Raw genomic sequence first — 26,723 nt, forward strand, 5'->3', positions numbered from 1 at the left:
TGAACTTTGACGCCACCTGGTGGTGAGTCGATTTGGTTCGGTGTCACAAACGACATACAGAACGATATAACAAGTCTGCGTAACTCAATGTTATTTTTAACCCATTACAACACGTGACACCTTTTTAAATCCTTTGCTGAAACCGTTTTTGCTTACATGCTAAAAAACTACTCTACCCACAATGCACCACGAAGCATGACCAGGAAATGTAAATTTGGTCGGCTGGTGCTGTTGTGATGTTGCTACTGTAGCTAAAAACGTGTAGTTTTAGCATGTATTTTATATTCAGACATGTTTAATGCTACTCATGGTGTACGTGTTGGGTGCGTTAATAGCTTAAATGTGCGTTATGACTCATGTGCAGCCTTTAATGTATGTGGCGTGCATGGTGTGATTCATTTTATTTGTCACTTGTCCAATTTTAAAGTGCTAATCGTGGCTAATGACTAAAAAACGCACCACGCATCAGGAGTGTTGAGACACATTCAACTAAGGTTAACAAAGGATAACCTTATTAACAAAGGTCGTATCTGGCGTCCCTCTCATGAAGGCTCGCAGGAGTAACGGCGTGGTTACCAATGGAGACAGGAGACGCCTAATCAGATTTAGCTAGCATTAGCTAGCTAGTTGCAGATTCAATATGGTAAGTTACACCAGAGCCACTGTCATCAACACTGTTTTATCTGTATTTATCTAATATGTTTCTATGTGTCTAATATGTATTGGGGTGAGAAAGATTATTTAAAAGCTAAAGCAAGTTTGCAACCATTTTGTGTGGAAGCAAGTGCTTTGTTGATCTGTGCTGATCTGTTATATTCCTAAAATAACCCACAGCCTGTTGCTGTAATTCACAGGCTACAAGGCCCAAAGGTAAATCATCAAAAAGTAAGTTACTCCAGCTTTGTTCCCTGTGTTATTCTAAATATTCATGAAATAGATGGATGTGCACAATTTGGTGCAATGACAATAAAGCTTTCAGTTCAATTCAGCTAAGTAAAATCGAGTCTCAGTAGAGTTTAAAATCTGTACATCATGCCCCCCAGATTTTCACTTAAACCCACTCAGCAGATAGATATTAAAGTACAGAGCAAACAGTCACAGAGGAAAAAATAATACAATCAACAACCAAACAGGATAAGCACAGTTGTAATTCAACTAATGAAGAATAACAGAGAATAAATCAACAAGAATGTAGCTAAATGTAGCATCTGTGTGTAACTGATGGTGACTAATATTGTTTGTGTGACTGAACCACAAAAAACATTTGTAGGCAGTCTCTATATAATTTGACAATACTTGAATAAAAAAACAGCAAAAATACTAGGGATACACGATATTGGACTTTTTTCCGAGATAATATGCATAACTAAAAAATAATCCAGTCATGGGTCGTATAGTATCTCACACACGTACACTTTGCTTCTGTTTCATTGTAACATGTATATGAAAACGAGTCACCTAAATTATAATACAGTTACAGACTAGTCTTTATGTTTAAGTTGTGACTTTATGACTATCCCAAGGTTCATTCGGAGATGACGATCTCCTTGACAGCTTATTTGATGATAAAAGTAAGTGAACATACTTCTGCAGTATTAACGTTGTTAGTATGGGATTATCACTGTAAAGCTCCATGTATTATTTATTTTCTCTCAACAGAACATCCTGTGAGGGGGAAAGCCTCTCGAGACGGGCCCTTAAATCGGTAAGCTGGAGTTATTATTACAGATCATATTTCTTTACTCTTTTTGTCTACAAGTTAGATGTATGTTTTTTCTCCAGCTCCACTGCCACTGATAACATCTACAGTTTGCTGGCAGAGGAGGCAAAGAAGGATGGTGGTGACATTGAGGTATTTCATTGACTTCAATTTGTATTTTCGCAACATACATTCTCTCTAAGAGAATTTACATTATCAGGTTGAGACCTTGTAATATTTCAGCGAGAAAGACAACCACTTCCATGCACTTGGCAATAGTAGGAAAACAGCTTTTTGACAGGAACCTCGAGCAGAACAAGTCTCAAGGTGGGCGGCCATCTGCCTCAACTATTTGTTATGAGGGGAGAGGTAGAAGGAAATGTGTGAGAGATTAGGAAAAAGTTTGTTATGATCATACTGATAATAACAGTGATATGTACGTATTTGGACAGAGATGTGAAAAGATATTCTTTTCACATTTTTACTTTCACTTGTCTTGTTCTTTCTTTCAACTCTGTCTCAGGACTCAGATGTCTCAGCAGCAGATCCCAAAGACATACTGAAGGACATGAAGGTAGGTTATAATAAATGATGCAGGGCAAAGTTCATTTTTTTGTTGTTGTTGTTTTTCTATACTTTGTTACAGCTCTACTTTCTTATTTTTCCTGTCTATCCTCTTTAAAGGACATGGACGATATGGATGCTGACCTCTTTCCATCAAAGAAAAAGCCCAGTTCGGCGCCTGCGCAAACTAAGCCATTTGGTCATGGTGCATCAAAGAAAGACTCATTGGAGGACAATGTAAAACCAGAGGGAGGAGGTAATTCGTAACGGAGTGTTCCTGCATAAATTATGTTCTCATTGTTTGTGTCAAACTATTACCAGCTTTGAAGTTTACATTCACTTAACACAGATGAATCAATCACTGGGGGGAAGAAGCCAAACTCTGCACCTTCGACTTCAGTATCCAACTACAGGAAGATCAGCTTCTCTGGTGAGCGACCTCCCCTATCTCTAACAGGAGCTTTGTAAAAAAAAAAAAAAAACAAAAAAAAAAAACACTGCACAGCCAAACTGTTGTTTATTGAGAGTTTCACTTTGTTTTTCCTAAACTGCTACATTAATTCAGACGGTGTTGGCAATAATGAAGGTGCTCAGGCACCACATACTGAAGGTATAATGAGTGTGTTCAGCCTTTAACTTGTAGCTGTGGATCATCAGTGTGTAGTTTCAATGGGTATATGTGTGAAAATGAGAGCACCTTTAGCACATTATTAATACAATAGTCTGCCAACTGTAACAGCCTTTGTTGAACTCACTGTTCCTTACTATAATGTCTTTCTAATATTTTAATGTCCATAAACACGATGAAACCCATTAAGCATCTCATTTCCTGTGCAGATCTTGATGACCCCCTTGCTGACCTACTCGAGGACTTGCTTCCAGATGAAAACAAGTCGAAAGCTGGCGTGCAGCAGTCCAAACCTGAACCTGAATCAGTGCAACTTCGTCCAAAATCTCCGGTCTCCAAGAGTAAATCTTGTGAGCAGCCTCACACCATCGAAAAGTCCTTTTGCTTTTCATTCTTCTGTGTAACTAACAGTAGTGAATATGTGTGTTTATTCATTGTTTGTCAGCTAAAGCAGCCAAGAAACCAAGTGATCTCACATTTGATGATGATGAGGATGACCTGATGGAGGCACTCGGATTTGACAATGATAAAAGCAATCCCAAGAAAAAACAGACTCTGCTTTGGCCCAGCAAGGAAAGGTACAGGAAGAGCTTTGTTTGCACTTTTACTGCCTCACTCTTTTTGTTATTGTACCTATTTGTAGTGCTTACATCATAAATAATTACTGCCTCAGTGCTTTGGGTGCAGCAAAAAGAACTTGATCTTGTTCTTTCTCATGTGATTTGTTTTATTCTTCATGTTTCTTGTTTTTGTAAAGATGACTGCGTCTCTTCCCTTGCTTTGTATCATTACATACAATATTCTTTAAGGTCTTTCTCTGTGTCCGCCATGTGTTTGATCTCAGGAGTGAACCTCCTCAGAGAGCTCGCACTAGACTGGACGAGATTCTGGAGAGTGGGACTTCACCTCGTCTTCTGGAGCGACCACCCACGGGTGAAAAGAAGGAGCTGGTTCTGTCTCAAGAGAAGCAGCAGCAGGAGAAGACTACCAGTGGCAAAGGTAATAGAGATCCAGAGTCCAAGCAAATACCAAAAGCATGAAATAATCTAAACTATGTTGGTTCACATTTATCAGAAACGCCTATAGAAGATGATCTCACATTTGGATCATATCAGCCCACCTTGGGATCCACCCCTGAAGGACGTCGCAGACAGTCTGTTAGGTGTGTGTTTGTGTTAAGTCCAAGCTTGTATCTTGGCACAAAATATGCATATGTATGACAGGAGACATTTTTGTCTTTTCTTATGATTATCAGATTTTCAACAGAGGATATCAGTTCATCTGCCCTGGAAAAGAAATCAAAACCTACTCCCACCGCTCCAGCTCGACACCGCAGCTCAGGCGACTGGTTAGGCCTCAAGACGAATGATGATATTACCTTTCCAGAGGATGACAACAAAGACATCAAGACTTCACCCGAGTCTCCAAGGACTCCCTCTTCTCCATTATTGGAGAGAAAGCCCTCCCTGACTGGTAATCATGCCACATCTTCTGCTGGGAAAATGACAGTGGAGATACCAGCGCCAGCAAAACAAAAGAAATCCGAGGCCCCCACAGTCCAGGCAAAAGAAGGAAATGAGGATGACTGGTTAGCAGGAGCATTGAACAGGAAGAAGGCTCTGTCAACTTCAAATGCTGAGGCAAAAAGGTCCAAGCAGGATGATTCTTTAGGTCTTGGAGAAGAATTTGATCAGGAGTCATTTGCTAGGTAATGTGGAAGCCACATAATATAATATAATACAATGCAATACAAGGTAGTGATAGATTAAACTTGTTTATCTGATAAAAACCTGCTCTTGTTTCCAGTAAACAAGTCACTGCACAGGTTGGTAGCAGCAGAGAGGATGCATCTGTTAAAGAAACTGGGTAATGCATTAATTCTTTAAATCAGCTTGATCAATGCAAGTGCATTTTTTCCATCAATCTCCTTTTCTTTCATTTAGTACTACCTTTCTTGGACGACCCAGCTCTGCAGCTCAAAAGACCGAGCAAGGTACTCACACAGTCGCACACCCATTCACCAAAATAGCTACTTTACCACATAAGTATATTAAAAATGTATGAATTCAAATTACAAAACATCCATGTTTTTCTCAGTCATGTGTGTACATACATTATTCTATTGAAACCCTTCCTCATTGTTGATTATTCATGACATTTTTTAAATAGAGTTTTTGTACAGCATGCTCACAATCCTAATCAATCCTGAACTCGCATTATTTAAAATCATGTATTCCTCCCCCTTACAGATGCCATTCCCACTCATCCCTCTCTTACAACGCAATCTCCTCCCCTATTTATTGACTGTATACCCACCATCCAGTCTCACTCCATCTTTATGTCCACCTCACCAACAAATTTGCAAGCTAAAATAGATTTTGGACAAATTCTAAGTTTGTGTCATCCCTCAGATTCTGGTCCCTTGCCCGTTTGTGCTCATAGCATTAGCCTGCCCCAGTCCAGTAAGGGGTCCAGGGAGATTCCAGAGCCCAGCAAGGCTTCAGATAAAACCCTCCAACTGATGCTGCTCAACCCCATGTCAACTGCACTGCCCGGCAAAAATGAGTGTTGGTAATCTAAAGGACATGTTTTCAATGACTTTCAGGGAAGTCTTATAATGATAAGACTTCAACTATGATTACTAATCATATTTCTTTTTCTTATATCCAGCAGTCCCACCGCAAAACACATCAGCTGCTGTCCAGCAACTGGTACTGATGCTTTTCTGTCACAAAGTTGTCATGATTTGAGACATTTTGTTTGAGGCCTTCTTAATGACTTGTGTATCTTTGGAATAGGTGACATTTCCAGGTGATAGTCTTCAGCAGCTGCTTCTACAACAGCAGGCAAGAAACCACAAGAGATTTGAAATATGACAACAGGCCCATCATCGGTTTGTTCTTGACCTGCTTATTTCTTTTCCTACAGTTGATGCAATCTCAGTTGCTGGGTCTTGGGGGTGTCGTGGATGCAGGAGTCCTGCAAAGACCCAGAGACAAGGAGCATCAACCTGCAGAGTATCAAGCTTTGCATGTACGCATCGTCCAGCTGGAGGGGCAGGTACGTGGGTGCTCCTGTGTTGATAACAAACACTGCAGTTGGATGTATTTGGCCTAAAATGTACAAATTCTACTGTCCAGGTGAAGACGCTGCAGCTGGAGCGAGACCAGAGCCAAATTATGCTAGAGAGTGTCCGGCAGCAGCATAAACAGGATATGGAGCTAATGGAGAACACACACAAGTAATTTATTCCTAGCCTCACACACTTTGTATATGTGTTGCGCAAATATGCCACATCTGTGCACATGTTTAACATACTGTACATACTCTCACTGGTCACTTTATCAGGACGGGACAATTAAGAAGGGGCAGGAATGGCACCCAGTGTGGTCTTCTGCTGCTGTAGCTCATCTGCTTCAACATTTGAAACTTTATTTGTGACCGTTGCCTTCCAATCAAACAAGGCAGTTCTCACTAGATATTGTCTCTGATATGCAGTTTGTTAAAGGCAACAAACAGGCCGAGTTCAAAGTCATTGCAGTTTAACAGGTGTATCTAATAAAGTGGGCAGTGAGAGTGGCTTATGTCTTGTCTTTATGCTTAACACATACTGCAAATGTTCCTCCACACATCCAGGACTCGTGCAAAGTTGCTCGAGGAATCGGCAGCTCAGAGGGAGACCCGAGCGCGGCAGGACTATGAAGACCTTATGGAGCGCCTTGCCACAGTTACACAAGCTGCTGAGCAGGAACGCTCAGAGCTGCAGGCTCAGTATCATCGCAAACTGGCCCTGGCCCAACAGGAGAGAGACCGTGAGGTGGAGAGACTCCGAGATCTCCAGAGGTAAATTTGAGAGATCTTTTTTCTTGCAAAAGCAAAGAATAAAGACCAGACAAATCAAACAGAACATTTGCAGTAATTAGATGTGCTTTAATGCGTCTGAATTTCAGGGGCCCAATTTGAGAGGAGTGTTTACTGAATTATTATTGATATCCTCAATGAGCAGTACCTAGCTTGCTTAACTATTCAAATAAGTCACTAAACCCCAAAATGATCATGTTACTGTTTATTTTATGACAAAAGTGTGACCAAAGAGTTAAACATATTTATCCTCTGTTGCCAAAAAGAAAATCTATTTCAGAGATGAAGAAAGACCACGAGGACCAGATCCAGAGACTGAAGAAGTTGAAAGCCGAGGAGATTGATGCAGTGACAAGCGCAACATCTCAGACCAGGTAAGTCATGGTCAAAGGGACAGTTGTTGTTGAGAAAGACAACATACTTCATTGTCGCTTTTTGTCCACAAATCGAAAATATTAAGTTTAGTGACATAGAGAAGCAAATAAACCAACCAAGCTGAAACCAACAAGAAAAAACGACTGTCAATGGGATAAATTGATTTGGTCGTCAATTACTAATTGATTCATTGTTACTTAATTTTTCCCGATCTTTGTTACATTTTACTATTCATGATTTTCCAATGTGTTTGTCCAGGTCTCTTACAGTGGTGATTGAGCAGATGGAGCAGTTTTCCTCTCGGCTGGGAGAGCTTTCTTCTCGGGTGGAGAGCACACATGAACACACCACCCATGGCCTGGAGCAGGGGGCACGGCACAGAGACGAGCAGCTGCGAAGTACCTGACACACACACACATGCACACACTTTTACAAATAGGTCAGGACACAAATTCCCTTAGGGCTATAGTTGTATCAAACTGCAAGTGGGTTAAAGTCATTCTTTAAACGTACTTTCCAGTAATGCAGGAGCGACTGGCCCAGCAGCAGAAAACCATGGCAGAGGAGAGGACCTACCTCAAGGAAATCATTTCTAGGATGGACACACAGCTCAATGAGCAGCAGAGACAACTCGAGAAGGTCAGGGTCAAGACAGATATTTAAAAACAGCATTACTTTAACACAACAGTTTAACCCAAGTACATGCATAAAAAGTATCTGAAACTTAAGCTGATTTTTTTCCCCTCCAAAGACTTTCAGTGTTTCTTTCTAGTTGACATTGCTGTATTATTCTGCCTATATATGTGTATATATATATATATATATATATATATATATGTATATGTATATCTCGACATAAAACATATGAATTCCTGTGTGCAGTGCTGCTATACTGAGAAATACAGAGACAATTACATGGAGCTTAATTAGCATTGTCTGAACTACTTTGACAATGGTTTGAATCTAATAGATATTTGAATTTAAAAGTCACACACTACAGTTTTAAGATGTCACTTTCTCTTTGTGCGCCTCAGGAGCGCTGGAAGATGACAGCAGAGCAGGCCAAGGCGGAATCTACCCACAGAGGCCTGGAAGAAGAGCGACGTTCCCTGAGCATGCAGATCAACATGGAGAGGGAGGAGCTAGAAAGAGCAAAGGTAAAGGGTGACAAACATCGCACATCAGTTTCATATAGCAGATTGAAACACCAGACTAATACTGCCATGCCTCTCCACATTACCTCTGCTCCTTGATGCTGTTTTCATTAGAGCGCTTTACTCGAGGAGCAGAAGTCAGTGATGCAGCATTGTGCAGAGGAAAGGAGAAAGCTGGCAGCTGATTGGGCGCACTTCCATGCCACAGAGAAGCAGAGACACGAGCGGGCTGAGCGAGAGGTTGGCAGCCTCTTGGAGAAGAGAGAAGGCTCCATCATCAGCCTGGCACAGGTGAGCTTCACAAAGCTTCTACATGCTTCACTTTAATTCTATTATCTGAGGCCATGGTCAGATTGACCTGTATCACATTTTTTCAGTTGAGGGCAGTTGTGTTCAGATGCAAGACACTTCAGATTTGAACAATGTGGCTGGTAATCTGAAGGTACCCTGAATGTTGTCGTATATAAAATGTGTATTTGTGTTGTAGGAACAAGCTGACCTTAAGCTTCGAACAGCAGAGGTAAAGCAGAAAGAGATGAATCTGACTCTGGAGCGAGAAACTTTGGAGAGGTTAAGAGAAGAACTTGACAGAGAGAAAGAAAGAATAGGGAGCACAGCTCTGAGACTGCAAACACGAGCCCAGGAGGTGGAGGCATTCAGTAAAGTGAGTTCACACAACACGGACTGGTGAAAAGTCGTGGAGTAAAACATTTGCTGTTTGGCCTTTGACCATGTTATGTTCTTTGTAGCTCGCTGCAGAGAAGTATGAAGAAGGCGAACAAGCGCTGAGAGAGGCAAAACGTGTGGAGGAAGAACATGAGGCACGGCTCAGGAATATCCATATCCAAACAGACCGGATGAGGCAGCAGGAACAACGAAACCTTAAGGTGTGTGTCGGGCAATAGGAACAAGACTGCACAGCAACGGAGTAGAACTATCTAAATGCTTTTATTTTTTCATACAGGAGCGAATGCAGTTACATCATCTTAAGCGGGAAACAGGAAGTGTAAGACAGGATGCTCCCATCACCTCTTTACCACAAATCATTCCACCCATTTTACCAGGTAAATTTTGACTCCTTCAATACAAACACATAGTACTTTGAAGTGCAAAACCTTCAATGGAGAGTGTAACAGCCAGTGATCTCTTTTAATTCATAGATTCTGTGTCACCTATCCCTGAGCTGACATCAACCCAAAACATTCCTCCCACTTCATTTACCAATACACAGTCCATGACACTTCAGGCCAGTCTGGCTCTGTGGAAGTACACTGCAGAAAAGGTAAGCACCTACATTACAACTGCTAATGAGTGAAGCTGTTTAATCATTTAATATTGACATCAATTTCAACTTGTACTTCCATTATTTAAAAGATTTAATTCCAAAAAAAATCTACATTTGTACATTAAGAATTTGCAAGAAACGTAACATTTATTTTAACTGATAAACATTATCTGGTGTAATTAATGATCATTAAATAGTTGACTTACACAATGTTAAAATATTTAATCCTTTTATTTCAGTTTTGCTTGTAAATCCTAGACCAGGTTAGGAACATTTGCTTATGGAATTAAGAGATTTAAGTCTCATTTCACACAGCCCAGCCTGCTGAATTGAGACATAGCTACTGTGTGCCATGTTTAAAGATTGAGTCCTAAATGGAAAATTTAAATAAAATGTAATCAACGCAATTAGTTAATGAGTATCAACGGCCCAAACAAGACATTAAACATTGAGGTTACTTCATCTGTCTTTATTGGAAATAGGTTGTTCCACCATTGGCTCATTCAGATTCCACACACATTTATCAAACCCATACAATGTTTTTCTCTCGCCCACAGGATCGTGAATACCTCCAAGAGGAGCAGATATATCTAGAAAATCTGAAAAGGAAATCCTATAGATCTTTCAACACAGATTGGTCAATGCCTGCTGGACACTCCCCATGATACTTGTTACTTCCAATATGAATACCTAAATGTGCCATTTTACTAGAATTTTTTCACTTTTTAATAAAGAATTTTTAAAACATAGTATCATTTTTAATTTTCACTTAAGCAGATCTACAGCAATGAATGGTGTCTTCCAGACTTCTGGGTCAGTCACAAGGGTGGTGCATTTCCATGTCCCTACCGATTACACCTGAAAAATACATAAAGGGGAACTGGGTAATTAGTTTTTTGACACAGAACACCTTAAAACAATATGTTCTCAATCCTACATCTAACAAGCCTCAGGTTACCATAAGTCCACACTGAGTTCAGACAGGGATAACTTGTATCATCAGTGGCTTGACGTTAATTATGAGACAAACATGCACAATTTACCTGGTTTAGGTCATCTCTGCATCCATTGGACTTCTAACCTCACTTTGCTGTAGTTACACCTGTAAGGGGAAGTTTAACGATCAGTAAGTGCTCAGAACAGACATCAAAACTAATAATTATTAAGAAGGTTCTACAGTCTCAGAAAAGCTTTAAACCATCGTCAGTTATCGCATCAGACGGCACTTCCTATGCAGCAGTTTTCATCACTGAATCTGTGGCACGTGCAGATCATGATAATCAGTGCAGTACAAACCTTTTCACCTTCACTTCTTCCTGCATACAGTCAGTGCGGAGTGAAACATCAGGATCATCCATCTGTGAAAAACACATTTCGTTAATGATAATTCATCTGCAACATTTGGATAAGCTCACTAGCCTGCAGCAGGTCAGATACCATTGGTTTCAACTCTTATTTATTCAGACAGGGATAACATGTTTCATCATTTGCACTGCGAAATAACGGGGAGAAGCAATTGCATCATAATTTACCTTTCAGTAAGATGAACTGTGAAGATCCTTGTTAGCTTGATCCTTGATCAATCCACATGGTCCACTGCTGCATGTGGCCTGAGAAGAGATTCAGTCACATTAGCATCGAGTGGCACATGTCCGTCGCTCTTGTATTAAACGACGCAACACACACGTAAATATGCAGTTATCTTACTCAACGTTACACTATATTTACAGCATGCATTTTTTTTGTTTAACATATATTGAGCTAAATAACAAAGTCATAAACTTACATCCAGTTTGCTCTTCCTTGCACGTGTTCGCCAGGCTCACTTGTGGCTAACGGCTAGCCACCTAGCATAAATCATGCTACGTCGCTTCCAGACCTTCAAAAATCAAGCTCTTAGCAAATGATTGCTTATTCACGGCGGTTTGCGTAGAGCAGACTGCACCGTGACAGCTAAACGCTTCACAACGGAAGAAAACGGCATGGTGAGGGAGTCTAATTCTAAGTCGAGCAGTCCGCCACCCCTGAACACAACCTGAAAAAGTGAAAGAGGACGGTACATCTCGCGTGAAGTGGTTTTATATGTTGGAAACGTCACGTACCACGTGATTCCTCTGTGGGCGTAGTAAAGTACAATGTGAAATGTTCTGTATAAAAAATAAATGCATAACAGAATGTATATTATAACTAAGTTATTTCCTGTATACATTTTTATAACTTTTTCCATGTATTGTCAGTTTAGATATATATATATATAGATAGATAGATAGATAGATATACACACACACACACACATCAACTTTTCTCAACAATTATTAATTACCAACTACTCGGTTAATTAATTACTACATTAGTGGCTTTAGCAAATAAAAACAGCATGAATATTTTGCATCAAAAAATGTAAATAAAAAATATTTTAAAAAAATATAGGCATTAAACGACATTTGAAGAGCGCAACATACCCACAGACAAGACTCACAGACCCCTGTCTGTGTCTGAGAACACTGACGTATAAATAATAATGAAGGTCTCAGCAGATCAAATCATGGAATTAAGGGTTTCTTACATTCCTGAGGAGGGCCTCGTCGGGGCGTCGGGACGTCCAGCTGTGAGCTCCTCCTGCTCCATCGCTGCTATTCCCTCTTCACTCACTAGGGAGAGACTCTGAACTAGGGAAACTGCAGTTAACAACACACACACACACAGTAGGGTCCCACCACAGGCTGCTCTGATCCGAGGATACGCCACTTCGACATCCACTCACCGGCCTGCGGGACGCGTCGTTCTCTCCGGTCGGGATGGAGACAGACCCATCCCAACAGCGGAACGGGTTCGTGGGCACGCTGTACGGGGAGTTCACGGACACGCTCAACGACAGGCTCCGGTACTCGGTGAGCCTGAAGGAGAGCAGCCTGACCATCCAGAGGATCTCCTCATCGCCCGGCCGGACTAAGGTGGTTTTCAACTTGAGCGACTGTGTAGGCTGTCGGGCGTACAGAGGGCCGGACAGCGCGGACGTCGGAGCCTACTTCACCGCCTATTTCTATCCGTTCAAGAGGCGGTGGATGAGCGCCGGAGTGGCCCGGCAGAGAGTGGAGCAGTGCTTTCGGGTGGCGCTGGTCCAGGACCCGCTGGTCAACCTGCAGGAGGCTGAGCGGTGGGCTCATGCCATCAGAGATGCTGCAGGACTGCAGGCGCCCAGGAGAGACGGTGAGCATCCAGCAGTGGGGGGGTCACATCACTTTAAATACTTTATATTTACTAAAGGCATATAATAGAAATTGAACATGGCATTAAATACTATGATGTTTTGATGATAAGAGGTCTCTTTTCTCAGGGTCTCTCAATACTGGTCCTGGGGACCCACTGCCCTGCATGTTTTAGTTGTTTCCCCTGCTCCAACACCCAAGGACCGGGATTAGTTTTATTCTTTTATTCCACTTTTTATTCTTGTGTTTTTAATTGTAATATTCATGCTTTTATTTTGTAAACCACTTGGTGGGTTGTTGTAAAGGGCTACAGAAATAAAGTACATTAGTTACATTAAAACATGCAGGACAGTTGGTCCCCAGGACCAGGATTGGCCAACTGTGCAAAAGGTTTTGTTAAGTGTGCCATTTTAAAGCAGGCTAATGTGTGGGTGTAGGTTGGTCTGACTTCAGACCTATGCTACTTATTAGGTGTAGGATTATACTACACCTTTCCATTTACAAAAACAGGTTTTGGCAAAGAGGTGAGACATCTGCTCTGTCACCCGCTCTACCTGCTCTGTCAGGTGATCTACCTGACTGCAGGGACTGAAACAATTTTGTTAATGTCGTTTCAGACCTCACACATACACACACACACACACACACACACACAAACTGATCATTGAAACAGATTCCCACCTGATCCTCTGTCCGCAGAGACTTAATTGTTGGATCGGTTGAAAGATCATGTTCTTTGCAGACCAGTGATTCCCAAAGACTTGTGGGAGAGTTCTTTCAGAGTTTCCCCACCTTTTTAGTAGAGATGTATGGGTATACACCAAGCATCTATTGGAAATGATTCATTTACTAATTCAAAATTATATTAGGTTATAGGTGTGGCTGCAAGTGAGTGGCTACATTATGCACAAATTTGCTCTCGCTTTGAATTATGTTATGATTTGGCGTCTCAATAGTTTGGCATCTTTCAAAAGTAGGTCCCCATAGAGAAAGTTTGGGAGACGGGCTCAGACTGTGGTGTGCTCAGGTTCCTTTGTCTTCCATTCTCAGTATAGCTTCTCGTTGCTCTGTCCTGCTGTACAATAAGACAGTCATAACATAAATACTATTGTTATGAAATGTTTACGCTGCTAATTACTTGTGTGTAACTCAGTGGTGTTTGTGACATTGGAGAGGACGTATAGATATTATGCACTTTACAGTCTCCACTTATCCAGATATACTGTAACTTGTATTGAATCAAATGCATGGTATTCAATTTCAGGGTTCTTGCATGTGAGCTGTACCAGGAATCTACTCCGAATATAAATCTGTGTTGGACAACTGAGACTCATGTAAAGAGAGAATGTACATAGTACTTCTCCATCAGTTCTGTTTATCAGGGAATACAATTGGAGTCCTTCATGTCAGGTTATAGGCAATATCCTCCACTACCAGCTAGATTTCACTTCAAAGAGGAAGCAGATAGTTGACTTTGCCATGAGTAATCCGGAATGGTTTGCTAAAGATGGAAGTGTCGGCTGAGGTGGGATTGGAAATGAGAGCAGCCTTCAGGTAAACACTGCAGACACAGAGACAGACTGTGCTCTGTGTGATGATGAACAGCCAGCGTCCCTCTGGTCTGCGGCCAGCAGGACTCTGGGTTTCAGCCCCGTATGCTAAGCAGGCAGGCAGATGGTGGCTGGATGCCCCCATCTTCAGCACTGCCCTCACAATGGACGAATGAAAGGGCAACACATACATTACTATTCAACCATCTCAGCCATCTAATAGCTAGTGGTCTCTCATTACAGGCCTTCTTCATATAATTGATTTATAAGCTTGTTTTAGTTTCCTATATCCAGGCCAGCCGATAATACAGTATTTAGCAGAAAATACTGCATGTTTTAAAAGAGTAAAGTGCTACTAAATGGCAACAGAATTGTTGCTTTGCTGCCACAATGCAGAGGGTATGTGAAAGTCAGTGTGTTCACTAATCCCACTGTGTATTTAGCCCCCCAGTTAATTGCATGTCATCTCATCTGGCACTGCAGGATTAAAAGTGCAAATGCAATGCAAGATTGGTATTTTTGGCAGAAATGTATTATTGTGATGTACTTTCACTTAAGTGTGATGCGGGATGGTATGGTTTACTCATTTTGTGTCAAAGTGCAAGGCACCAGGAGTCTGACAGGGTGGATGTTCACACTGCTGTTGGAATGACTGAGCTGTAAACATATGATGGTGTGTCAAATAATTCCATTTGCTTTGAAGCCCCACAATTGCATGCAAAAGGGATGAAAAGGGATGAGTTTTTACTCGTGGGTAGGGAGCATTTACAGATTTAACATTATTTTTTTGTGGGATTTTCTTTTAAAATTATACTTTTTTTATCAATAGATGACGTTTCAGCACCAATACTATGTTGTATTTCCTACCAATTAAAAAAAAGAGACATGAACTCTCATGAACTGCTTCTGGAGACACGGCTTCTCACTAGACATTCCTCCTGGACTTGTGAGCAGCGATTTTTCCAGTACACCTTTGAGATGTGTGCCAGGTTTTCTTTCTGCCTTCAGTGAAGAAGACGAGAGCTGAATGCGTCAGTAGACGACCTCTCAGCCTGAGCAGCATCCCGGTCCCCCTGGAGCTTCCGTCTTCTGCACAGTGTCACACGGCAACAATGGCCTGTCAGCTCCCCCTTCAAAGAGCCAGCCTGGTGGCTGTGGGCATTGGTTTTTAAGCTCAGTAGATTTGCTCCTCCTCATTTCTTCAGCAAACCCTCACCCAACCCAAGAATGCAGGTTGTTTGCAGACACGTCAGGCCAGTCTGGATAGAGTGGCGGTTTCATTGCGACAGCTTTCACCTGCAGTTGCCCACATAGTTGTCTCTGCTCCATGAGTTATACCTGAATAGTTTCATGGTTCTGCAAATCCATGCTGTGCTTCAGTGTGTCAGGCTGAGGCCACAGCACATCTTAATTAGGAATTTTTCCGCAGTGATACACTTGTGGCATCGAGATGATAACCACGCTCTGTCAGCTCAGCACTTGTTAGCACAGACACATAGTCACATCCACTCAGCCTGTCACCTCTCTGCCGGTTTGTGTGTGTGTGTGTGCGTGCCTGTGTGTGTGTGTGTGTGTGTTTACCTACTTGCAACTGTGAAATACACACACTGCAGCTGAAAGCTTGCTCGCTGGTGTGATAGACAGTTTGTGCCTGCAGGTATCCAACATCACACCGCAGACAGATTTCACATACACCCTCACACCCTGCATTATTTTCCTCCGTCTCACGCAAACCGCACACACTGACGACACAAGTTTTCAGTGGTATTCTTCCTAGGAAAGTGCATTCATTTGGACAGCCTGAGAAAAACATTATCCGTAACCACAATTCAAACTTAGTCAGTTTCTCAGAAATTAGGTTCTGCCTCAGTAGAACCTGGTTTTAGTCTTCATGAGGATAAGATAAGATAAGATATTTACACTTAGACTATAAAAAAATTGTTAAAATAGAATGTACATTATAGACAGTTAGCAGAATATACACAGTATGGACTTGATATTTACAGCATAAATAAGTATATTGCACATAGAAGGAAGGAATGAGGATGCAGGAAAAGGTCCTAAAGAGTACACACACACATACAAGCACACAGACACAGCCAAGGAGAAATGTCTAAGGATCAATTTATAACCTACAATAACATAGTATTGGTGCTGGAACATCATTATCTACTTTTATAGAGTGACAGTCTTAAGAAAAAAAAATAATACAACACTGATCAATGTGAAATGAAATGACCTACACTGACAAAGTTCTTTTAGTGAGGTACTGATTTAAATCCATCATCACTGTGGACGAGGACCACACGGCGGGTATAGTGGCTAGCACTGTTGCCTGGCAGCAAAAATACCTGGGTTCATGACCCAGTCCGGACGAGAGCGTTTCTGCATGGAGTTCTCCCTTTTGGACTCTGTAAATTGCCTGTGTGTGTGCGCGGATGGTGACGTGTCCAGGGTGTACCCCACCTTTAGCGCTTTGTTAGCTGGGATTGGCTCCAGTGACCTGTGACCCTCATTGTTGGGTTGAGATATTAAGCTGCAGCTGTTTCATAGGTGAATCTAAGAAACCTGGCTGCTGGACTCGATCAGCATTTCACCTTTACCCTTACTTGCTCAGAGAATGTCTGGTCAGGTCAGAACACTGGTCCCGACGACTGGATACATTACTACAAACATGTTTACAGGTGTTCATAGTCCCCATAGGATGTACCTTAAATGACTCAGTGATGCTACTCCAATGTCGCCAGGAGAATACATGTCTCAACAACTATCTATTTTATCAGGGCTATCCGATAGTCATCCATATACACCTTTGCTAAATGATTGACAGCTTGATTTTTATGACCAAGTTATTATTAGTACTTATTATGAAATAAGCAAGAATGTATGTGTAGATGTGTCCGAATTACCTTCTTGGTAAACCTCATATTCATTATTCCGTTTGATTAACTACACCAGTAGTGAGACGTGGACATTGATTGAGTGCTGTGTCAACATGGCCACAAGGTTCTGAACCGTTCACAGTCAAATATCTGTGGGTTAATGAGAGGCGTGCTTTTCACTCGAGTGCAGACCCTGATTTTAAAGCCTTGTCTGAGAGCCACATTGTGCTCTTACACAAGCACAAAACAATGGCAACCCTGTGTGGGTAAATGGAGGCAGAGTTTGGCTTGTGCCTGCTTGATACTGCACTCTCACCTCACTCTTCCTGGTGGGTTCACACCTCTTTCTCCGAGATATTTTCGTTGTCATGGACCAAATGATTGACAGGGTGGCTGCAACTGCGTCAATGCATCAGCAGAAATTGGGGTGCTGAAATGAAAAGAAGAAGAAGAAAAAGTTAGATATTTACATCATCAGTGTGCAGATTTAATTGTCAGCATCAGCTACAGATGCTGAAGTTTTTATCCTTTACACCCCAAAATGGATTTTTACATTTGATGTGATCCCTGGTGAGTCTGTGTGTAACGTGCACTGCAGAGAAGACAAAAGGCCAATGTTCAGTTCCAAGTACTTAAATCCAGGCAGACAAGGTCATACGCAACTCAGACAAGGGCAAGGCAAGATCCAAAAAAAACAAAAATACAAATTGAAAAAACCACGAGAGAGCAATGCACACTATGGTAACAAAGACAATTTGGCAAGGACACGTGGTGAATGCTGGACGATACATATACAGGTTGACTATGCGACACATACTCCACAAGAACAGAAGTGTGTTCCCTCTCCCAGGGCTGTGAGAAAAGTATGACATTATTAAGTCATTATTTATTTAGGAGTTCTTGCAGCTTGTTCTTGACGCATCATGTGAGCAGAGCTCTTTTTTGTGTGTGGTGTCCGACAACTATTGGCCAGTAATTTGATGTGGAATGGTTAATGTAGAAATATTGTCATTCCCTATGAGGACTTCCCAGGAATTCTGCATTTGAGTTTCTCGTTGAAGTGTGAAATTTCCTGGCCAGAACTAAGTTTGTTGTTGTTTTTGCCATCTTGAGAAAAATAACAAATTTCTCCGTTCCTGCGAATGTACAGGCCTTAAGTCAGAGTCCTGACACTGTAGCTGTGCCCCAGTCGTCAAGGCTGCATCCTCCAAATGTGCATTCATCATCCGGATGTTGTCAAAATGCATTACAGCACAGCGGGCTGTCCCAGTTGTCACAGGAGTCGTCGGCTCCTTCAAATGCGGCTGACGCTTGCCCGTCCATGAAGGATGCATCACGGCTGACAATATCTCATAATTGTTTGCACGCCAGCTGCACATTAATAAAGGTGGTGGTAATGCACCTTTCAGCTGGTTTGTCAACTGCTAAAAAAAAAAAAAAAAAAAATAGCATTACAATAGTTTATACAAGAAATAGCATGGATTTTTTGTATAATTTAAAAAATAATATTGATATCAGTCATAGTATAATAATGACGATGACTACTTCTATTATTACTATAATAATGATAATAGCCCTGCAACTGGATCTGGATCCTGCAACCCAGGGGTCATGACATGATGGTGCTGGTCACAACCAGACCAGCTCTCTCTCTTGTCGTTTCCAGTCTAAGTCTCTGACTTCAGTTTCATATTTATGCAAGAAACTTTTCCTTTCTCTTCCCATTTTGATTGGTTTCTTATTTGCTGTCTCATTTGCATTGGTCCAACTCAAATATAAATGTGTAATGCATGAATTAAACAAACAAGAGCCCCCTTTAGGATTGAGAGAATAGACATGAGAACATTGTCACAGAGCTGCTTTTATGAATCAGTAGATCCCAGCTGAGATGGCTCTGTAAAGCTTCTCTTTGGAAGAAAGCAGCACATCACAGACATTAAGCTTCATGCTCCCTTTTTTTTTTTTCTTTTTTTTTTTAACACAGTGTCTTTCTGTGCCATGGAGACCTAAAAGGCCAAGGCTGTCTGCATACATCTTTTCAAATATTCAGTAATGCGTAAGAAGTCTTGTTTTGTCTACTCAGTCCATTCCTTCTCTCACAACCCCCGCCCACCTTCTTCTGCCTGTCTGTCTGTCTGTCTCAGGTGTGACATACATGGAGGTCCGTCGGCCTCGCCGAGTCATGATACTCGTGAACCCTCACAGTGGACGTGGCCAGGCTCTGCAGCTCTTCACTGCCCACATAGAGAGCATGCTCACCGAGGCGGCTGTTCCCTACAGTCTCATCATCACAGGTCAGTGCGGTATAGAGACTTTACCTCGCGTGTTATTCATGCATTAGATAACAATCTTTTCAAGGTCAGTCTGACAGCGGGGGGGGATTAAACTTCCAAACCCATCGTGGTGCAATCATGGATAGATGATGAGAGTCTGAGCACATCACGCATCGAGCAAGAGCCTGTTGAGATGCGTGATGTGTATTATTACTTTCAGACTCTCAGACACACAGAAATGACTCCTGAATATTATTTATGCTCATTTTGGAATTGTAATCATGTGATTTACTTATCATTGAGAAATATGAGAAATCAGCGCCACATAATCTATCACCCGTTATACACGTCCATGAATCCATCGGTTTTGCCACACCGACTGACTGACTCACACACCCACATTGCCATTTAAGTTGCTGCAGACTCTGCATGAGTTGGTGATGGCTTTTTCTGACCTTAACTACTGTCCTCTGACGGTTACTGTCACCGGCATCTCTGAGATCCAAGGAATCTCTGAAGAGCAAGGAAGGGCTTTTTTTTTTTTTTAGTCATACCAAAAAGGTCAGAGCACAGTGCATCACTGACCCTTTAAACACAGCCTCACTGTACAGCAGCTGAATCTCTGATGCCGAGAGGAGCAGGAGGGGAAAATAATGTGTTTTTAAGAACACACGCCGATGTGCAAACTCCTGGTACTTAAAGAAAGGACAACAGCTGGATGGTGACGACAAAGACAGAGTAATTACTGATGTCAACCTGGGCCAGAAGACTGGAGTAGAGCAGAAAGGGTGGGGGGAGAAGGGCCTTCAGCGGTCAGACACGGGAGCCAGGCAGATGTGACTAGGAGTGGATTAACCTTTGCTAGAGGCAGAGCTCCTTGATGAACATATCACATAGCCTTTTTCCCCAAGGAAGAGCAAGAAGAAAATGTAAGAAGCATTCAGTGCACCAAGTTTTATTTTTGCCCCAGTTAACCACATGGGAAGGTGGTGGGTGTTACGAGGGGCATGGATTTACCCAGTAATTATACAATTGTCTGTAATCAGGAATTGTCCTCGGGCTTAGGTTCACGTTCATGTTTATTTGGCAGTGACTCCTTGGATAACGAAGTGGCTGGAAAGTATAGCATCAGCCATGCAGCATGGGTCCTGGCGGGCTCAAAATGCTGAGTCAGCTGTGCCCCTGACTGTCAGCACAGCACTAGATCACCCAACAGGAGGGGGTGTGTGTGTGTGTGTATACTTTTTTTAATTTTTTACCTCTTATGGACTATAAATACTGATCAATTATTAGAGTAAGGAATACGCAATTAAAACAGGCATACATGCATTATACCACTTTTATGTTCATTTATGCTGGGTATTTTACAAATAGGTATATTTGACATTGTACCATATGCTGTGTGTTGATGTCAAAGAAGCGTTTCTGTCATGACAGACAATCTATTTCTGATTCTAAACTTGTCAGGGCCAGTAGGCCTTTAAGCCCTGAAGTGCTAAAATCCAGCTCGAGTCAAGCAGGACCACCTTTAAGTTCTGGTTAAGGTGACACTTAAGATGTTAGGGTTGAGGTCGAACCTTATTTTTGACCAATTGGTTAAGTTCATGGGTAAGATTTAAATTGTGGTTAGGTTCAGCATTAATGGGTTATGGTTAAGGTTAGGGATAAGGTTTTGTTTAGGGTGTATGTGTGTGTGTGAGAGAGAGAGCAGAGTAAAGGGAAAGAGGATGGGATGCAGTTCCTGTTTTTATTTCAGTTTTGTCCTTGATCAATACATCAGCTGGAGTGGGAAATACTTCCTCCATGATGCAGAGCATCAAAACTCACTAACTTTGTTGTCTGTCTGTCTGCCTCACTCTCTCTCTCTCCCTCCCTCTGTGTTTAAAGCTATCTCTCCCCCACACATGCCACTACACTGCGGAGTCTGTGGATTGTACAGAGACCCCTGCAGAGAAACCCTCTTAAAGCTGCTGCCAATAAAACTAGGTTAAAACAGCTCAGTTATACACCAGCCCATTAACCCTCAGACACATAACAAACACAAAAGGCACAGTCACACACACACACACAGATATTGGTGGGTCACAGATGTTGGCAGGCCCGTTAAGCTGTCTTGGAGCCGTTGAGTAGCCACTGGATTGATTAATGTGATGTTTCTGTTCTGATAAGGGGAAATTGAATCCCCTTTCTCCCTAATCTCCTTGATCCTACACCAGAGGCTGGCGATGATGGGGCCGTGTCTCTTCTCTGTCCTTGTCCCTGTTTTTGTCTCATATTTCTCTCTCCCCCTCACTTGTGCCTCACAGAGCACCAGAACCATGCACGGGAGCTGGTGAGGAAGGCAGACTTGTCCCAGTGGGATGCCCTGGTTATTATGTCTGGAGACGGGCTGCTGTTTGAGGTGCTTTAACTTTACCTGACCTATTTCTGTTTCAAAGAACCACTATTGTAATCCAAGCACATGTGGAAATTGTAAAAACTCCCCCCTGACCCCGGTGTCTGTTTTTTAGCCCTTTTCAGAATAGTAAAATCTTAATTTGTATTTACACATGACAAAGGAGTCCTGTTGTCGTGATTCCTGCACTGTGAGGCCTTGTCTCTGCGCAGTGCTGTATTGTGAATGCATAAATCCTCATGAGACCAGGGTTGTTTCAGATTTCCTATGAAGTACATTTTCATTCATTTATTCTATTTGAAAATAGGGACAAAACATGTGAATGTGCCAGATTGTAGCTATTGGTCAATATCTTTCTGTAGTCCTTAGGCAGGATGATGCGACTTTATGATGACATCGAAACACAGCAATGTACACATAATAATGAGCTGTTAGAATTTGTTATTTTTGGACACACACCAATTAGTGATCATGAATTGAACCCATCCTTATTAAAACACCAGCAGTGACACATACAAGCCAGGTGTCTGGGAAAAAAATGGGGGATTGGGTGCCTTGCTCAGGGACATCCCATCCTGGGATTGAACCAGCATCCTTCCAGTTACAAGCCCAATTCCTTTCCTCTTGGCCATGGGCTGTAGTGACACCTATATTAAGTACAGCCACAAATGGACTGAATAAAATAAAACCCACAACAACTTTAAGTGCCATTGCATGGTTTTGTTATAACACAGACATCATTTTCTATTTAGGAAAATATTCTAATTCAGCTTTTTTCCCCCCCCCTTTCAGGTGATAAATGGTCTAATGGAGCGAGAGGACTGGCAAGAGGCCATCCAGACTCCTCTCGGAATTCTACCTGGTGGCTCAGGCAATGCCTTGGCTGCCTCCGTCCACCACTACTCACAGTGAGTCAGTCCACTAATGAGTCATTTAAATGCATGGAGTAACAGCGCAAAAGAAGACCAAAGACAAAACCATCCTCGGCCTAAAAAAAGAACGGTTTATCTCCTTTCTATGTAATTATGCCAAAGGCTGACTGGGCACATCGCTCCTCAGGAGGGAACGGAGGCAGTGGAGCAAATTGGAACTACTTTGCCGTGCAGCCAGAGGTCATTTAAGGCTGATAACTCTCAAAGGAATGATGTAATGGGTTTGAAAACTTGCACATTATGAGCGTTATAGTCCCAAGTGCAGGTTGCCCTGCACATTTTCAGGATATTATCTCCATCTGCTGGTTGGTTCTTGGCACAGCACAAGAGATTGAAATAAAAAGAATTTGGCCTATAAATGTATTTATGCCCAAGCGTAATAACCAGAGTCTGTAAGCTGTCATGGTGTATGTATATTTATAGACGTATTCACAATACAAAAAAACCCGTAACCACCACATTTAAATGTAGTAATGTCCTTGCACCAGTATATAGCATTAGCAGGAAATTGATTTATTGAATGATGTGTGCTCACCTCTGCTTCACTCGGTGGTGATATCCAGTTGTTCTGTAACGTCACAGACCAAAACAACTTAAGTACCATGTTGAGCACCATTCCATGTCTTTCTACCATCCATTAACTTCAAACTGTTTAATTCTTTTCGCGGACAGGGCATGAATTCTGTTATCTCATCGCCGGTCTAAAAATGTATCAGTCTGGATTCCATCATGGTTTTTATACAGTCTATGCACCTGCACCAGTGAATGTATATGTGCAATAGTAATTTGAATAACTAGCACAGCGTTACATCTTGTAAAAAATATTGATTTTTTATTGCAGCTATTGTTATTCTGACTGTTCTTTACAACAACCCACTCAGGTCACCCCCAGCCTGGAATGAAGAACTGCTCTTGAGCTGTGGCTTCATGTTGTGCAAAGGTCTTGTCGGCTCTTTGGACCTGGTGTCGATCCACTTGTCGTCTCAGCAGCGCCTCTTCTCCTTCCTCTCCCTGGCCTGGGGCTTTGTGGCAGATGTCGACATTGAGAGTGAGAAGTACCGCCATGTTGGCGCCATCCGCTTTCTGATGGGCACCCTGGTGCGCCTGTACTCCCTCAAAGTCTATCAGGGCAAATTAGCATATCTACCCGTTAAGGAGACACCAAAACCTCAGAAAGGCACCATAACAGCTAGCCACCCTCCCTCCACACCTCAGCACCCTTCACTCTGCTCCTCCCTTCCCTGTCAGCTTATCCCCACGTCCCCAAATCAGAATCATCATCGCAATCACAGCACCACAAACTCCAACCCCAACACCATCACCACCACCAGTGTTATCACTACCAAAGGAACTGAGACGCAAGGTGATGCCAAGACCAAGACACTGGTGGATTCTCTGCTCCCTGGCCTGGACCAGCCAGTACCGGAGAGCTGGACAGTGGTCAAGGAGGAGGACTTTGTGTTGGTGCTGGCCATTTACCAGTCCCACCTTGCTGAGGACCTGTGGACGGCTCCTGGTGCGATGGCAGATGACGGGTTCATTCATCTGTTTTACGTGACAGCCGGAATTTCTCGGCCCGCCCTGCTACGCCTTTTCCTTGCCATGGAGAAGGGCTCCCACTTAGCGTGCGGCTGCCCTCACCTCGTGTACAAGAAGGTGAAGGCCCTGCGGCTCGAGCCAATCTCTCCACAAGGCGTGATCTCTGTGGACGGGGAGATGGTGGAATACGGGCCTGTTCAAGCACAAATTCACCCAGGGCTGGCCAGACTCATATATGGCTGAATCTGGATTATCTTAATCCGTGTCTGGTTGTAGAGCTTTGTAGTTTGGCCTTTTTATACTCAGTCTCGTTTCCTTTATGTGTGTCGTGTTTCCAGAAGTGCCAAAGACATTTTATCAGCCTGGACATTCTTCTATTTTTCTACAGAAACGACATCCTGTGCTCTCGATGTCTGATTCAGGGTCAAAGCCATGGTCGGTTGTTCTCGCTGCTGGCTGGCACCAGCTTAGAGAACAAAGAGGGGAGTTTTGTGTGTATGCGCATTAGAAAGAAATATCACTAAAGTGTGTGTTTGTGGAGATGGATCAGAGCTATCAGAGGTGTCATGCTGTTGCCGGACCATATAAGCATGACATGTAAAAAGAAGCACAATTTTCCATACATCAGGCCGCCAATCTCCCTGCTGGGTAACCGCACTTATAACATCACCTCCCCCTCGGTTTGGAGGTATTGACATATCTGTAATCTTTGCATAGTTTTTTTACTAAAATCTCCTAATGCAATGTCAGATCTATTAAAGTACTGAGCTTGAGCACCCACTCCCTCTCTGCGTGCACACATCCTACAGCTGCTTATAGATGCAGTGCATGTGAGGCAGACAGAAACCTGGCCAGCTGAGCTTAGACCTCCACCAGCGCTCAATCCCTTCCATGTCCCCTTCCTCCTCTTACGTGATCTCCAACCATCATCAAAACTGTCAGAACTGCCTACGCAAACACAGTCTTCTTACACTACTACTACTTTCTTTTCCCCATCCCCCCCCTCCTCCTCCTCCTCCTCATACAGTACATACAGTAGAGTACACTATACATCACTGCAGCACTTAGCGGGGGGAGGGGCATGATCTGTTAGTCCAGTGTGCACATGATCCCCTAACATCTTGCCATCTTAAAATTGTACGGGCTCTTTTCTTCCCGCCAGCAGCATCTAATGTGTACTTCATTTTAAGCTTTACATTTGCAGAAGTGTAATCAACAGAGAGGAGGATTTTCTTCATATGAAAAAGTGAGTTTTGAAATGCACAAGAATGGCTAAAGCACAACAAAATGGAAAGTGTGGGCTTCCACACTTGGGCCAGTCAGCATCCCCATGCAGTCCAAGTGAGCTGGAGGGAGTCAAGTGTTCTCCACGACCATGTGGCCTTTTTGCTGCAGTTGGTGATGAGCATTAGTGCACTGGAGAGTGCAGATGTTGATGATAATGACGCATCATCATCAGTGACCCCTCACCCTCTCTCATACACACATCATTTTGTTTCAGGTCACAATCCCAGAACTGTTTCATGCATCAGCTCAAACTCTCTTTCAAACGATACAGAATGTCATCAGGGTAGCAGACACCATACTGTCCTACTGTGTGAATGCTACTGTATGTGCTAAAACCAAACTGTATGACATTGACAGATTCATGGGTTTCACAGAATGCTGTTGATCGGGTTCTGGGGTTTTGAGTGTGTCACAGTCAGTGCAGTAATCTGTAGCACACATTCTTTATGTTTACTGCTGGATCAATGAGTGACTGCTGTCACTGAAAGGAGCATAACATTTTTATTTTTTTCATATACTTGCAAATAAGACAAAGGTTTCTTTAGGGTCGGTCTTAAAGTTATTGGGGAAAGGCTAGCGCTCATATGACTAAAGTTTCCATTTACAATTTAATTTAGCTTTACACTTGGAAATGTAACAAAATAAAAGAATCAACCGTTATTCAAGTACATATTTCTAGGATGTTCATAATAAAATGCATGTACCCCAAGGCTGTTTATAATATGTACACGAGAAAAATGCAGGCTGTCCCCTTTATGCATTTTCAGATTCAAAGACCAAAGATGTGCTTTAATAATCAAGAGATGGAAGAGAATAGTCAGCACACTGATTAATCTCCTGCTGTTTGTTTCCTGACATCTGACTGTTTGAGCTGAACTTGTAATGATTTGAGTTTTGCCAGCCAAATCCTCTTATGCGACCATTAAATGGCAAAGACAATGGGGATCACCACAGTAAACTGTAGCATGCGTAAGTACATAGATTGATTTTTGTAAAAGATTGTCTCAACTTCATAAAGATCTACTTTACCTTTTAGGCTTAAAATCATATGAATGTTCAACATACAGTATTATGCATCCAAATACGTTGA

At 42.4% G+C, this 26,723-nt stretch overlaps 2 protein-coding genes, 1 long non-coding RNA gene and 2 other non-coding genes across 5 annotated transcripts; 2 read left to right on the forward strand and 3 right to left on the reverse strand.

The window, feature by feature from the left end:
- The first annotated feature begins 205 nt into the window (after positions 1-205).
- Positions 206-10,315, forward strand: LOC131475922 (fas-binding factor 1 homolog). Its single transcript, XM_058654311.1, has 31 exons — positions 206-643; positions 855-885; positions 1,524-1,571; positions 1,660-1,705; positions 1,783-1,852; positions 2,223-2,273; positions 2,384-2,519; positions 2,613-2,693; positions 3,101-3,241; positions 3,337-3,469; positions 3,736-3,890; positions 3,966-4,053; positions 4,147-4,599; positions 4,698-4,757; positions 4,835-4,884; positions 5,303-5,458; positions 5,562-5,602; positions 5,690-5,737; positions 5,820-5,951; positions 6,032-6,132; positions 6,528-6,734; positions 7,019-7,126; positions 7,386-7,525; positions 7,648-7,766; positions 8,162-8,284; positions 8,396-8,572; positions 8,769-8,945; positions 9,031-9,168; positions 9,246-9,345; positions 9,442-9,563; positions 10,124-10,315. The coding sequence occupies exons 1-31, from the start codon at positions 641-643 to the stop codon at positions 10,229-10,231; spliced, it is 3,543 nt and encodes a 1,180-aa protein (XP_058510294.1). The 5' UTR covers positions 206-640; the 3' UTR covers positions 10,232-10,315.
- LOC131475923 (uncharacterized) lies at positions 10,021-11,620 on the reverse strand. The gene is made up of 5 exons (XR_009242553.1): positions 11,353-11,620; positions 11,099-11,176; positions 10,863-10,924; positions 10,610-10,668; positions 10,021-10,424 (listed from the first exon to the last, which is right to left on the reverse strand). It is a non-coding gene; the product is annotated as an uncharacterized LOC131475923 (long non-coding RNA).
- On the reverse strand, positions 10,509-10,577 carry LOC131442887 (small nucleolar RNA R38). Its single transcript, XR_009233429.1, has one exon. It is a non-coding gene; the product is annotated as a small nucleolar RNA R38 (small nucleolar RNA).
- LOC131442888 (small nucleolar RNA SNORD49) lies at positions 10,746-10,820 on the reverse strand. Its single transcript, XR_009233430.1, has one exon. It is a non-coding gene; the product is annotated as a small nucleolar RNA SNORD49 (small nucleolar RNA).
- A 494-nt stretch (positions 11,621-12,114) lies between the features above and the next one.
- On the forward strand, positions 12,115-25,126 carry LOC131476011 (sphingosine kinase 1). Its single transcript, XM_058654445.1, has 5 exons — positions 12,115-12,776; positions 19,352-19,501; positions 21,787-21,881; positions 22,668-22,783; positions 23,689-25,126. The coding sequence occupies exons 1-5, from the start codon at positions 12,365-12,367 to the stop codon at positions 24,587-24,589; spliced, it is 1,674 nt and encodes a 557-aa protein (XP_058510428.1). The 5' UTR covers positions 12,115-12,364; the 3' UTR covers positions 24,590-25,126.
- The last annotated feature ends 1,597 nt before the right edge of the window (positions 25,127-26,723 follow it).

Source organism: Solea solea, chromosome 16 (assembly GCF_958295425.1).
Source record: "Solea solea chromosome 16, fSolSol10.1, whole genome shotgun sequence".
Taxonomy (NCBI): domain Eukaryota; kingdom Metazoa; phylum Chordata; class Actinopteri; order Pleuronectiformes; family Soleidae; genus Solea; species Solea solea.